General features: G+C 61.4%; 1 protein-coding gene and 1 long non-coding RNA gene across 2 annotated transcripts; both read right to left on the minus strand.

The window, feature by feature from the left end:
- Positions 1-147: 147 nt before the first annotated feature.
- KEAP1 (kelch like ECH associated protein 1) lies at positions 148-12,595 on the minus strand. The gene is made up of 5 exons (XM_090128824.1): positions 11,605-12,595; positions 8,966-9,654; positions 5,910-6,115; positions 3,543-3,719; positions 148-501 (listed from the first exon to the last, which is right to left on the minus strand). The coding sequence occupies exons 1-5, from the start codon at positions 12,145-12,147 to the stop codon at positions 323-325; spliced, it is 1,794 nt and encodes a 597-aa protein (XP_089984950.1). The 5' UTR covers positions 12,148-12,595; the 3' UTR covers positions 148-322.
- Positions 9,663-11,591, minus strand: LOC116241684 (uncharacterized). The gene is made up of 3 exons (XR_016460956.1): positions 10,824-11,591; positions 10,070-10,764; positions 9,663-9,984 (listed from the first exon to the last, which is right to left on the minus strand). It is a non-coding gene; the product is annotated as an uncharacterized LOC116241684 (long non-coding RNA).
- Positions 12,596-14,849: the final 2,254 nt, after the last annotated feature.

Raw genomic sequence — 14,849 nt, forward strand, 5'->3', positions numbered from 1 at the left:
ACAACAAAATCATTAAAACCAGTCCAGCGCTGCAGAATGGGGCTGGGGGGGGGGGGGGGAGATGGGGGGGGAAATGGGGGGGGGGGGGAGGCTCCCCAGCCAGGAGGAGAAAAAGGGATGAAGAATGGGGTGGTGGTGGGGGGGGGGATCCTGGGGGTCCCATCTCCCCCCCCCCCCACCCCCAAAAAGAGTCCGGAGGGCTCAGTCCACAACGCCACGCCGCCGTGAGGAGAGAGGAGATTTTGGGGAGGTAAAGGGGGGGGGGTGCAGCCGTGTGCCCCCCCCCCCTCCCGGCCTCCCCCTCCCCACGGCGGCGCCGTGGCTAACAGGGGCACTCGTGGTGCTGGCCAGGCTTTCGCTGGCCCGGCCTGCAGGGCTCCATGGTGATGGCCACGCCGACGCCGCTGCGGCCGGACGTCATGCGGGTCACCTCCGTCCACGCGTCCTCCGCCGGGTCGTAGCACTCCACCGAGTCCAGGAACGTGTGGCCGTCGTAACCCCCTGCAACAGAGCGGCGTCAGGACCCCCAACACACGGACCCCCGCCCGCCCCATCAGGGTTATTGTGGTGGGACCCCCGCCCCATGGATCCCCATCGACCCATCAGGGTTATTGTCATGGGACCCCCGTCTCATGGATCCCCATCAACCCACAACATTATTGTGATGGGACCCTCACCCACCCCACGGCATTACTGTCATGGGACCCCCACCCTATGGACCCCCACCCACCCCACAGCATTACTGTGATGGGACCCCTGTCCCATGGACCCCCATCAACCCATCAGGGTTATTGTCATGGGACCCCCGCCCCATGGATCCCCATCGACCCACAGCATTACTGTCATGGGACGCCCACCCTATGGACCCCCAGCACCCCATCAGGGTTATCGTGGTGGGATCCCCACCCCATGGATCCCCATCAACCCATCAGGGTTATCGTGATGGGACCCTCACCCACCCCACGGCATTACTGTGATGGGACCCCTGTCCCATGGATCCCCATCGACCCATCAGGGTTATCGTGATGGGACCCCCCACCCCATGGACCTCCACGGACCTCCACCCACCCCACAGCATTACTGTCATGGGACCCCCACCCTATGGACCCCCATCAACCCATCAGGGTTATTGTCATGGGACCCCCGTCTCATGGATCCCCATCAACCCATCAGGGTTATCGTGATGGGACCCCCCACCCCATGGACCTCCACGGACCTCCACCCACCCCACAGCATTACTGTCATGGGACCCCCACCCCATGGACCCCCACCCACCCCACAGCATTACTGTGATGGGACCCCTGTCCCATGGACCCCCATCAACCCATCAGGGTTATTGTCATGGGACCCCCACCCACCCCACAGCATTACTGCGATGGGACCCCAACCCTATGGACCCCCATCAACCCATTAGGGTTATCGTGATGGGACCCCCCACCCCATGGACCTCCACCCCATCAGGGTTATTGTCATGGGACCCCCGCCCCATGGATCCCCATCGACCCACAGCATTACTGTGATGGGACCCCCACCCTATGGACCCCCAGCACCCCATCAGGGTTATTGTGGTGGGATCCCCACCCCATGGATCCCCATCAACCCACAATATTATTGTGATGGGACCCTCACCCACCCCACGGCATTACTGTGATGGGACCCCTGTCCCATGGATCCCCATCGACCCATCAGGGTTATCGTGATGGGACCCCCCACCCCATGGACCTCCACGGACCTCCACCCACCCCACAGCATTACTGTCATGGGACCCCCACCCTATGGACCCCCACCCACCCCACAGCATTACTGTGATGGGACCCCTGTCCCATGGACCCCCATCAACCCATCAGGGTTATTGTCATGGGACCCCCACCCACCTCACAGCATTACTGTCATGGGACTCCAACCCTATGGACCGCCAGCACCCCATCAGGGTTATTGTGATGGGACCCCCATCCCATGGACCCCCATCAACCCATCAGGGTTATCGTGATGGGACCCCCACCCCATGGACCCCCACCCACCCCACAGCATTACTGTGATGGGACTCCAACCCTATGGACCGCCAGCACCCCATCAGGGTTATTGTGATGGGACCTCCCCCACCCCATGGACCTCCACGGACCTCCACCCACCCCACAGCATTACTGTGATGGGACCACTGCCCTATGGGCCCCCACCCACCCCACAGTATTACTGTCATGGGACCCCTGTCCCATGGACCCCCATCCACCCCGCAGAGTTACTGTTGTGGGACCTCCTTCCCATGGACCCCCACCCACCCCACAGCATTACTGTCATGGGACCCCCGTCCCATGAATCCCCATCAACCCATCAGGGTTATTGTCATGGGACCCCCACCCCATGGATCCCCACCACTCCATCAGGGTTATCATGATGGGACCCCTGCCCTCCCACAGCATTACTTCATGGGACCCCCATCAGCCCACAGCATAAACCTTGTGATGAGACCCCAACCCAACAGCACTGGGACCCCCCACTCAACGCCCCCACCAACCCAAGGCATAGACCTTGCATTCGGACCCCCCATAGGACCCCCCACTCAACACCCCCACCAACCCAAGTCGTAGACCTTGCATTGGGACCCCAACCCAACAGCACTGAGACCCCCCACTCAACACCCCCACCAATCCAAGGCATAGACCTTGCATTGGGACCACAACTAACAGCACTGGGACCCCCCACTCAACGCCCCCACCAACCCAAGTTGTAGACCTTATGATGAGACCCCAACCCAACAGCATTGGGACCCCCCATGAGACCCCCCACTCAACACCCCCACCAACCCAAAGCATAGACCTTGCGATGAGACCCCAACCCAACAGCACTGGGACCCCCCATGGGACCCCCTGCTCAACTCAGCCACCAACCCAACGTGTAGACCTTGCATTGGGACCCCAACCCAACAGCACTGGGACCCCCCATGGGACCCCCTGCTCAACTCAGCCGCCCCCACCAACCCAAGGCATAGACCTTGCATTGGGACCCCAACCCAACAGCACTGGGACCCCCCACTCAACACCCCCACCAACCCAAAGCGTAGACCTTGCGATGAGACCCCAATCCAACAGCATTGGACCCCCCCATAGGACCCCCCGCTCAACTGAGCCACCAACCCAAAGTGTAGACCTTGCATTGGGACCCCAACCCAACAGCACTGGGACCCCCCACTCAACGCCCCCACCAACCCAAGTTGTAGATCTTGCAATGAGACCCCAACCCAACAGCATTGGGACCCCCCATGGGACCCCCCACTCAACGCCCCCACCAACCCGAGGCGTAGACCTTGCATTGGGACCCCAACCCAACAGCATTGGTACCCCCCATGGGACCCCCCGCTCAACCCCCCCACCAACCCAAGTCACAGACCTTACAATGCGACCCCAACCCCATTACAGCCCCGGGACCCCAATCCTGAGCCTCCCCACCAACCCAACACGTAGATCTCACAAACGATACCCCAACCAACAGCTCCGGGACCCCCGTGGGACCCCCCCTCCCCCTCCCCCCCGGCCCCCACCCACCCAGCACGTAGATCTTGCCCTGGTAGACGGTGACGCCCAGGGCGCTGCGCCGGTACCGCATGGGGGCCACGAAGCTCCACGTGTCGCTTTCCACGTCGTAACGCTCGGTGCTGTTGAGCTGATCCGTCCCATCGTAGCCCCCCATGGCGTAGATGCAGTTGTTGAGGGCGCAGACCCCTGGGGGGGGGAAGGGGGGGGATCGTAAGGGGGTTGGGGTGGTGGGAGGGTGGGGTGTCGTGGATCGGGGTGGGGGTGGGATGATGGAAAGGTGGGATCACAAGGATTGGGGTCGCAGGAGGGTGGGATTGCAATGGTTGGGGTCAAGGAAGGGGGAGGTTGGAGGAGGATGGGATCCCAAGGATTGGGGTCATGGAGGGGTGGGACCGTGGAGAGGTGGGATAACCAGGATTGGGATCATGGAAAGGTGGGATCATGGAGAGGTGGGATCGTGGAAGGGTGGGATCATGGAGAGGTGGGATCATGGAGAAGTGGGATCATGGAGAGGTGGGATCATGGAGAGGTGGGATCATGGAGAGGTGGGATCATGGAGAGGTGGGATCATGGAGAAGTGGGATCATGGAAGGGTGGGATCATAGAAGGGTGGTACCACCAGTGTTGGGATCATGGAAAGGTGGGATTATGGAAAGGTGGGATCGTGGAGAGATGGGATCATAGAAAGGTGGGATCGTGGAGAGGTGGGATAACCAGGATTGGGATCATGGAAAGGTGGGATCATGGAGAGGTGGGATCGTGGAAGGGTGGGATCATGGAGAGGTGGGATCATGGAGAGGTGGGATCATGGAGAAGTGGGATCATGGAAGGGTGGGATCATAGAAGGGTGGTACCACCAGTGTTGGGATCATGGAAAGGTGGGATTATGGAAAGGTGGGATCATGGAGAGGTGGGATCATAGAAAGGTGGGATCGTGGAAGGGTGGGATCACCAGGGTTGGGATCATGGAAAGGTGGGATCAGGGAGAGGTGGGATCGTGGAAGGGTGGGATTATAGAAAGGTGGGATCATGGAAGGATGGGATCATGGAGAGTTTGGATCACCAGGGTTGGGATCATGGAAGGGTGGGATCATGGAACAGTGGGATTATGGAAGGGTGGGACCATGGAGAGGTGGGATAATGGGAGGGTGGGACCATGGAAAGGTGGGACCGTGGAGAAGTGGGATCATGGAAGGGTGGGATTATGGGAGGGTGGGATCGTGGAAATGTGGGATCACCAGGGTTGGGATCATGGAGAGGTGGGATAATGGGAGGGTGGGACCATGGAAGGGTGGGATCGTGGAGAGGTGGGGTCATGGAAGGATGGGATCATGGAAAGGTTGGATCACCAGGGTTGGGATCATGGAAGGGTGGGATCATGGAACAGTGGGATTATGGGAGGGTGGGACCATGGAAGGGTGGGACCATGGAGAGGTGGGACCATGGAAGGGTTGGATCGTGGAGAGGTGGGATCACCAGGGTTGGGATCATGGAGAGGTGGGATTATGGGAGGGTGGGACCATGGAGAGGTGGGATCATGGAGAGGTGGGACTGTGGAAGGGCGGGATCATGGAAAGGTTGGATCACCAGGGTTGGGATCATGGAAGAGTGGGATCATGGAGAGGTGGGATTATGGGAGGGTAGGACCATGGAAAGGTGGGACCATGGAGAGGTGGGATCATGGAAGGGTGGGATCACCAGGGTTGGGATCATGAAAAGGTGGGATCATAGAAAGGTGGGATTATGGAAAGGTGGGATTATGGGAGGGTGGGACCATGGAGAGGTGGGACCATGGAAGGGTTGGATCGTGGAAATGTGGGATCACCAGGGTTGGGATCATGGAGAGGTGGGATAATGGGAGGGTGGGACCATGGAAGGGTGGGATCGTGGAGAGGTGGGGTCATGGAAGGATGGGATCATGGAAAGGTTGGATCACCAGGGTTGGGATCATGGAAGAGTGGGATCATGGAAAGGTGGGATTATGGGAGGGTGGGACCATGGAAGGGTGGGATCACCAGGGTTGGGATCATGGAAGAGTGGGATCATGGAGAGGTGGGATCGTGGAAAGGTGGGTTGGGATCATGGAAAGGTGGGGTCATGGAGAGGTGGGATCATGGGAGGGTGGGACCGTGGAAGGGCGGGCAGGTACGAAATACGGACTTCGGTGGCCCTGCGCACGGCACCGGGCTTGGAGACTCGCGATCCCCGAGCTCCCTCCCACCCCCGGCCGTTCCGTGACGACGGGGCGGCGGACAGACGGGAGGACGCGACGACGGGAGCACAGAAACACCGCAGGGCAGGAGGAGGGGCTGAGAGCAGCCCACCCAACACCCCCCCCCCCCCCCCCCCACCTCCATCCCCCACCCCCCCGCTCACCGGCGCCGCTGCGGATGCTGGCCATGGGCGCGATGGCTCTCCACGCGTCGCGCTCGGGATGGTAGCACTCAGCGGAGCGCAGCCTCGCGGTGCCATCGAAGCCGCCCACGGCGTACAGCAACCGGTTGAGCACCGCCACCCCAACCCCGATCCGCCGCGTCAGCATCGGGGCCACCAGCTGCCACTCGTCCCGCTCCGGTTCGTACCTGGGGAGATGGGAGGGGGGGGACGGGGGGGGGGGGGGGGATGGACACGACGCGCTCAGGATGGACACGACACGCTCAGGATGGACACGACGCGCTCAGCTGAGACCCCCAACCCCCCCTCTCCCCCCCCCCAGAAGGCGGCCCGCCTGGTTCCTATCACCAATCTTTAAGGCGGATTTGGTGCCGCCTCCCCACGAGGTGATTCTGGGCTGCTGTTATTGGACTCAGATCCCCCCCAACCCCACCAACACCACCTTGCCCCCCCTGAGGTCAGATCTGTGCCCCCCACCCCCCCCCCCCACCAGATCCACATCCCCTGGGCCGGGTCTGTGTCCCCCCACGACAGATCTATGCCCCCAAAACAGACCTGGACCCCCCCAGGACAGATCTGTGCCCGCCCCTCTCCCCCCCCCAGACCAGATCTGTGTCCCCCCACAATAGATCTATGCCCCCCAAACAGACCTGGACCCCCCCCCACAACAGATCTATGCCCCCAAAACAGACCTGGACCCCCCCCCCCCACAACAGATCTATGTCCCCCAAACAGACCTAGACCCCCCCAGGACAGATCTGTGCCCCCAAAACAGACCTGGTCCCCCACCAGGACAGATCTATGCTCCCCCCTTCCCCCCCCCAGACCACATCTGTGCCCCCTCATGACAGATCTATGCCCCCAAATCAGACCTGGACCCCCCCCAGGCCAGATCCATGTCCCCCAGGCCAGATCTGTGCCCCCTCAGGACAGACCTATGCCCCCAAAACCAACCTGGTCCCCCCCCCCAGTCCAGATCCATGTCCATCAGGACAGGCCTGGAGCCCTCAGGACAGATTTGTGCCCCCCCACGACAGATCTGTGGCCCTTCTGGACAGATTCATGTCCCCCAGGACAGGCTGGATCCCCCCAGGAAAGATCTGTGTCCCCACCCCCGGGGAGACCTGGACCCCTAAGGCCAGATCTGTGCCCCCCCAGTCGCCAGATCTAAGCCCCCAGAACAGACCTGGACCCCCCCCAGGCCAGATCCATGTTCCCCAGGAAATGCCTGGACCCCCCAGGACAGATCTGTGTCGCTCCAGGACAGATCCACGTCCATCAGGACAAGCCTGGACCCCCCAGGACAGACTTGTGCCCCCCCAGGGCAGATCTGTGCCACTCCACGCCAGATCCATGTTCCCCAGGACAAGCCTGGACCCCCCAGGACAGACTTGTGCCCCCCCAGGGCAGATCTGTGCCACTCCACGCCAGATCCACGTCCATCAGGACAAGCCTGGACCCCCCAGGACAGACTTGTGCCACCCCCCAGGCCAGATCTGTGCCACTCCACGCCAGATCCACGTCCATCAGGACAGGCCTGGACCCCCCAGGACAGACTTGTGCCCCCCCCAGTCCAGATCCATGTTCCCCAGGAAATGCCTGGACCCCCCAGAACAGATCTGTGCCACTCCAGGCCAGATCCACATCCATCAGGACAAGCCTGGACCCCCCAGGACAGACTTGTGCCCCCCCCAGGCCAGATCCATGTTCCCCAGGAAATGCCTGGACCCCCTGGGACAGACTTGTGCCCCCCCAGGCCAGATCTGTGCCACTCCAGGACAGATCCACATCCATCACGACAGGCCTGGACCCCCCAGGACAGACTTGTGCCCCCCCCAGGCCAGATCCATGTTCCCCAGGAAATGCCTGGACCCCCCAGGACAGACTTGTGCCCACCCCAGGGCAGATCTGTGCCACTCCAGGACAGATCCACATCCATCAGGACAAGCCTGGACCCCCCAGGACAGACTTGTGCCCCCCCCAGGGCAGATCTGTGCCACTCCAGGACAGATCCACGTCCATCAGGACAAACCTGGACCCCCCAGGACAGACTTGTGCCACCCCCCAGGACAGATCTGTGCCACTCCACGCCAGATCCATGTCCATCAGGACAGGCCTGGACCCCCCAGGACAGACTTGTGCCCCCCCCAGGGCAGATCTGTGCCACTCCAGGACAGATCCACGTCCATCAGGACAAACCTGGACCCCCCAGGACAGACTTGTGCCCCCCCAGGGCAGATCTGTGCCACTCCACGCCAGATCCACGTCCATCAGGACAAGCCTGGACCCCCCAGGACAGACTTGTGCCCCCCCCCAGGACAGATCTGTGCCACTCCAGGACAGATCCACATCCATCACGACAGGCCTGGACCCCCCAGGACAGACTTGTGCCCCCCCCAGGACAGATCCATGTTCCCCAGGAAATGCCTGGACCCCCCAGGACAGACTTGTGCCCCCCCCAGGACAGATCCATGTTCCCCAGGAAATGCCTGGAGCCCCCAGGACAGACTTGTGCCCCCCCCAGGACAGATCTGTGCCACTCCAGGACAGATCCACATCCATCACGACAGGCCTGGACCCCCCAGGACAGACTTGTGCCCCCCCCAGGACAGATCCATGTTCCCCAGGAAATGCCTGGACCCCCCAGGACAGACTTGTGCCCCCCCCAGGACAGATCTGTGCCACTCCAGGACAGATCCACGTCCATCAGGACAAACCTGGACCCCCCAGGACAGACTTGTGCCCCCCCCAGGCCAGATCTGTGCCACTCCAGGACAGATCCATGTTCCCCAGAAAATGCCTGGACCCCCCAGAACAGATCTGTGCCCCCCCCCGGACAGATCTGTGCCACTCCAGGCCAGATCCACATCCATCATTACAAGCCTGGACCCCCCAAGCCAGATTCGTGCCCCCCTCCAGGCCAGACCCGCGCTCCCCCTCGACCAAACCTGCACCCCTCCAGGCCGGATTTACATCCCCCAGCTCAGACCCCGACCCCCCCCCCCCAGGCCACAAGTACCCCCTCCCCCCCCCCTCACCTCTCCACGCTGCTGTGATGCACGCAGCCGTGCGACCCCCCCACGGCGTAGATCATCCCGTCGATCACCCCCACCCCGATGCGGTTTCGGGGGACGCTCATCGGGGCGCAGGGCGACCAGCGGTTGGTCATGGGGTTGTAACAGTCGATGGCCGCCGAATCGGTGTTGCCGTCGGGCGAATTGTTCCTCCCCCCGACGGCGTAGAAGAGCCCCCCCACCACGCAGCCCCCCAACCCGCTGCGCGGCACCTGCAGGTCGGCCAGGCGAACCCAGGAACCGTCGCGGGGGTTGAAAGCTTCCAGGTAACCCAGCGATTGCCGGTAGTAACCGCCGGCCGTGTAGATGAGCTGCCCAACTTTGGGGGCTCTGCCGGGTTGCACTTGAGGGGTGGGTTTGTGCAAAGTGAGGTCCTGGAAGATCTGAGCCAGGTAATCCTTGCAGCGCGCGTCGGAGCGCAGCAGCTCGCATTTCTGCAGCTGCATCTGCAGGAAATGCGGCGTCAGCGCGTGGCAGCGCACGGCGCGCAGCAATGCCTGCACGTAGGGGCGCCGCTGCTCGCAGTCGTACTGCACCCAGTTGATGCAGGCGTGGAACACCTCCGACTCGCAGCGCACGTTCAGCTCGTCGCGGCTGATGAGCGTGGCCAGCTGGCAGTGGGACAGGTTGAAGAATTCCTCCTGCTTGGATACCTGCGGGGGGACAACGGGGAGGGGGGGGGGGGATGGGGTGCGGTGATGGTGATGTTGGTGGGATGGGGACACCGACCCAACGCCTTCATATGGTGACACCAACCCAATGCCTTGATATGGTGACACCGACCCAACATTTTGATATGGTGACACCGACCCAACGCCTTGATATGGTGACACCGACACAATGCCTTGATATGGTGACACCGACCCAACACCTCTTGATATGGTGACACCAACCCAACGCCTTGATATGGTGACACCGACCCAATGCCTTGATATGGTGACACCGACCCAACACCTCTGGATATGGTGACACCAACCCAACGCCTTGATATGGTGTCACCAACCCAACACCTCTTGATGTGGTGTCACCAACCCAACACCTCTTGATGTGGTGACACCAACCCAACACCTCTGGATATGGTGACACCAACCCAACGCCTGGATGTGGTGTCACCAACCCAACATTTTGATATGGTGACACCAACCCAACACCTCTTGATGTGGTGACACCGACCCAACGCCTGGATATGGTGACACCAACACAACGCCTTGATATGGTGACACCGACCCAACATTTTGATATGGTGTCACCAACCCAACACCTCTTGATGTGGTGACACCAACCCAACACCTCTTGATGTGGTGACACCAACCCAACGCCTTGATATGGTGACACCAACCCAACGCCTTGATATGGTGACACCAACCCAATGCCTTCATATGGTGACACCAACCCAACACCTCTGGATATGGTGACACCGACCCAATGCCTTGATATGGTGACACCAACCCAATGCCTTCATATGGTGACACCAACCCAACGCCTTCATATGGTGACACCAACCCAACACCTCTGGATATGGTGTCACCAACCCAACACCTCTTGATGTGGTGACACCGACCCAATGCCTTCATATGGTGACACCGACCCAACACCTCCTTGATATGGTGACACCAACCCAATGCCTTGATATGGTGATACCCAACCCAACGCCTTGATATGGTGACACCAACCCAACGCCTTCATATGGTGACACCAACCCAACACCTCTGGATATGGTGACACCAACCCAACGCCTTCATATGGTGACACCAACCCAACGCCTCGCCGTTTGGTGACACCCAACCCAACCCCTCTTGATAAGATGACACCAACCCAACACCTCGCAGTTTGGTGACACCAACCCCTGTGCCATTACCATCACTGGTGTCCTGGTGACACCTCCTGGGATGGTGACACCAACCCCCATCTCACTGCCATCACTCCTATCCCGGTGGCAACTCCCAATCTGCTTGGCAAAGCTGGCAATGCCAATGGCGCTGTGAGGTCCCCATGTCCCCCAGGACCCCCACATCCCCCCAGGACCCCCATAACTCATCCCTCCACCACCCCACCTCAGCAAAGTGCACGTAGATGCACACCCTGGCATCCTGGTGCAGCTCGGTGCAGCTGATCTGCTCGGCAACATTGGCAACGCCAATGACTTTATGGCATCACCATGTCCTTCAGGACGCCCCCAGGACCCCCATCACCCCTGAGGACCCCCACATCCCCCCAGGACCCCCATAACTCATCCCTCCACCACCCCACCTCAGCGCAGTGCACATAGATGCACTCCCTGGCGCGCTGGTGCAGCTCGGTGCAGCTGATCTGCTCGGCAACATTGGCAACACCAATGGCTTTATAGCACCACCATGTCCTTCAGGACCTCCCCAGGACCCCCATCACCCCCCAGGACCCCCATAATTCATCCCTTCACCACCCCACCTCAGCACAGTGCACATAGATGCACTCCCTGTTATCCTGGTGCGGCTCGGTGCAGCCGATCTGTTCGGCAACGTTGGCAATGCCAATGGCACAGTGGAGTCCTCATGTCCCCCATCACCCCCCAGGACCCCCACATCCCCCCAGGCCCCCCATAACTCATCCCTCCACCACCCCACCTCAGCAAAGTGCATGTAGATGTACTCCCTGGCGCGCTGGTGCAGCTCGGTGCAGCCGATCTGCTCGGCGAAGTTGGCGATGCCGATGGCGTTGCTGGGGTCGAGCTGCTGCAGCAGGAAGTCGCAGCAGGCGCGCACCACGCTGTCGATTTGGTACATGACGGCCCCGCTCATCACGTGCAGCACGCAGCGCTCCCCCACCGAGATGGACGCCGTGTAGGCGAACTCCAGCAGCCTCTCCATCACCCGCGGGTGCACCCCTTCGATGGGCACCACCTCCATGGCTTGCTCCCTCAGCCCCGCCGTGAACATGGCCCTGAAAACGGGGCTGGAGGAAGCCAAGACCACTTTGTGAGCCGGGAAGTCGGTGGGGGGGCCGTCGCCGTAGCGGACGCGCAGGGTGACGTCGCAGAGCTGCCGGCTGAGCCGCAGTTGGTTCATGACGGCCAAGGCCTGGCGCGGGTGCTCCTGCAGGGCGTAGCGGAATGAGCGGTGACCCTGCGGGGACGGCGTCACCTCCGCGTGGCATTCGGGGCCGTACATAGGGCCTGGGGGGTGGGGGGCATGGCCGGCCCCCCGGGAGGGGGGTGGGGAAGGGGGCGGGCTGGCGATGGCGCCGGTGCCGGTGGGAGCGGTGGAGCTGGCAATGGTGGGGCTGGTGGTAGAGGTGGGGCTGGTTCTGGTAGGGCTGGTGATGATGGGTTCGGTGGTAGCGGTGGGGCTGTCTGTGATGGGGCTGGTGGGACCAGTGGGGCTGGCAATGATGGGACTGGATCCGGGAGGGCTGGCAATGATGGGCCCGGTGGTACCAATGGGGCTGGTTCCGGTAGAGCTGTCAGTGATGGATCCGGTGTTATCAATGGGGCTGGTTCCGGTAGGACTGTCAGAGATGGATCCGGTGTTATCAATGGGGCTGGTTCTGGTAGGACTGGCACTGATGGATCCGGTGTTATCAATGGGGCTGGTTCTGGTAGGACTGGCACTGATGGATCCGGTGTTATCAATGGGGCTGGTTCTGGTAGAACTGGCAATGATTGATCCGGTGTTATCAATGGGGATGGTTCTGGTAGGACTGCCAGTGATGGGCCCAGTGGTACCAGTGGGGCTGTCAATGATGGGACTGATGGTACTGGTTCCGGTAGGACTGGCACTGATGGATCTGGTGTTATCAATGGGGCTGGTTCCGGTAGAACTGGCAATGATTGATCCGGTGTTATCAATGGGGATGGTTCTGGTAGAACTGGCAATGATTGATCCGGTGTTATCAATGGGGATGGTTCTGGTAGGACTGCCAGTGATGGGCCCAGTGGTACCAGTGGGGCTGTCAATGATTGGACTGATGGGGCTGGTTCCAGTGGTGCTGTTGATGATGTGCCCAGTGGTACCAGTGGGGCTGGTTCCGGTAGGGCTGGCAATGGTGGGGCCGATGGTACCAGCAGGGCTGTCAATGATGGGACTGATGGGACTGGTTCCGGTGGTGCTGTCGATGATGGATCCGGTGGTACCAGTGGGGCTGTCAATGATGGCACTGATGGTTCTGGTGGTGCTGTCGATGATGGGTCTGGTTGGGCTGGCAATGATGGATCCGATGGTACCAGTGGAGCTGGTTCTGGTAGGGTTGGCACTGATGGACCCGGTGGTACCAGTGGAGCTGGTTCTGGTAGGGCTGGCACTGATGGACCCGGTGGTACCAGTGGAGCTGGTTCTGGTAGGGCTGGCACTGATGGACCCGGTGGTACCAGTGGAGCTGGCAATGATGGCACTGACGATACTGGTTCCGGTGGTGCTATCAGTGATGGGTCTGATGGTACCGGTGGTGTCGGTGCTGCTGCCAATGACGGGTCGGGTGGTACCGGTGGTGCTGACGGTACCGGTGTCGGTGCCACCGGTGCCGACAATGGTGGGACTGGTGGTACCAGTGGTACCGGTGGTACTGGTGCCGGCGGTGCTGCGGATGATGGGATCGGTGGTACTGGTACCGGTGGTACTGGTGGTACCGGTGGCGATGGGAGCACTGATACCGATGGTACCGGTGCTGGTGGTACCGCCAACAGTGACACCAGCTGCACCGATGGTACTGGCAACGGTGGTACCGGTGGTGGCGGTACCGATGGTTCTGATGACGGTACTGGAGGTGCTACTGTTGGTACAGGCGGTACCGGCGGTGATGCGAGTGCCGGTATCGGTGGTACCGGTGCTGATGGTACTTCCGGTACCGGTGACGAGGGTACACCGGTAGTGGCGGTACCGGAGGTGCTCACGGTGGTACCGGCGATAACTGTGGTACCAGCGATGGCTGTGGTGGTACCGGAGCTGGTTGTGGTGGTACCAGAGCTGGTTGTGGTGGTACCAGAGCTGGTAGTGGTGGTACCGGAGCTGGTTGTGATGGTACCGGCGGTACCAACAGCGGTAGCACCAGCGATTCTCCTCTTACTGGTGACACTGGGGGTGGTGGTACTCCCGGTACCGGTGTCAGCGGTACCGGTGGTGGATCCGGTGGTAGCGTCAGCGGTTCCGATGGTACCGGTGGTGCTGTTACCAGTGGCAATGGCGGTGGCTGCGGCTGTGCCAATGGTGGCTGTGGTGGTACCGGTGTCGGTACCGGTGTTGGCGGTACCGGTGTCGGTGGCACCGCGCTATGAGGGCGCTGTGGGGTTCCCAGGAGGTGAGGCGGGGGCAGCGGTGACGGTGGTGGAGCTGAAGGGAAAAAATGGGGGGGGGGGGGGGAAAGGGGGGGCATTGAGGTATTTGGGGGGGGGGGGGGGGAACCCCAGTCATACCCAGCGCTGCAGGGGGGAAACTGAGGCACTGGGGGGGGGGGGGGGGATGAAAAAGACCCCCCCCCCCACCATCATCATGTAGCACCGGGGGGGCTGCTGGGGTTAATGGGGGGAATAGAGGGAGGGGGGAAACTGAGGCACTGGGGGGGGGGGAATGAAAGGGACCCCCCCATATCATCACTGTAACACCGGGGGGCTGCTGTGGTTAATGGGGGGGACAGAGGGAGGGGGGAAACTGAGGCACTGGGGGGGGGGCGGGATGAAAAGGACCCCCCCCATATCATCACTGTAGCAGTGGGGGGCTGCTGGGGTTAATGGGGGAAACTGAGGCACTGGGGGGGCGGGGGGGGAGGAAATGACCCCCCCCACATTATCACGGTAGCAGTGGGGGGGCTGCTGTGGTTAATGGGGGGAACAGAGGTCGGGGGGAAACTGAGGCACTGGGGGGGGGGATGAAAAAGACCC

This window comes from Phasianus colchicus, chromosome 34 (genome assembly GCF_987193195.1).
Source record: "Phasianus colchicus chromosome 34, bPhaCol1.hap1.1, whole genome shotgun sequence".
In the NCBI taxonomy this organism is placed as follows: domain Eukaryota; kingdom Metazoa; phylum Chordata; class Aves; order Galliformes; family Phasianidae; genus Phasianus; species Phasianus colchicus.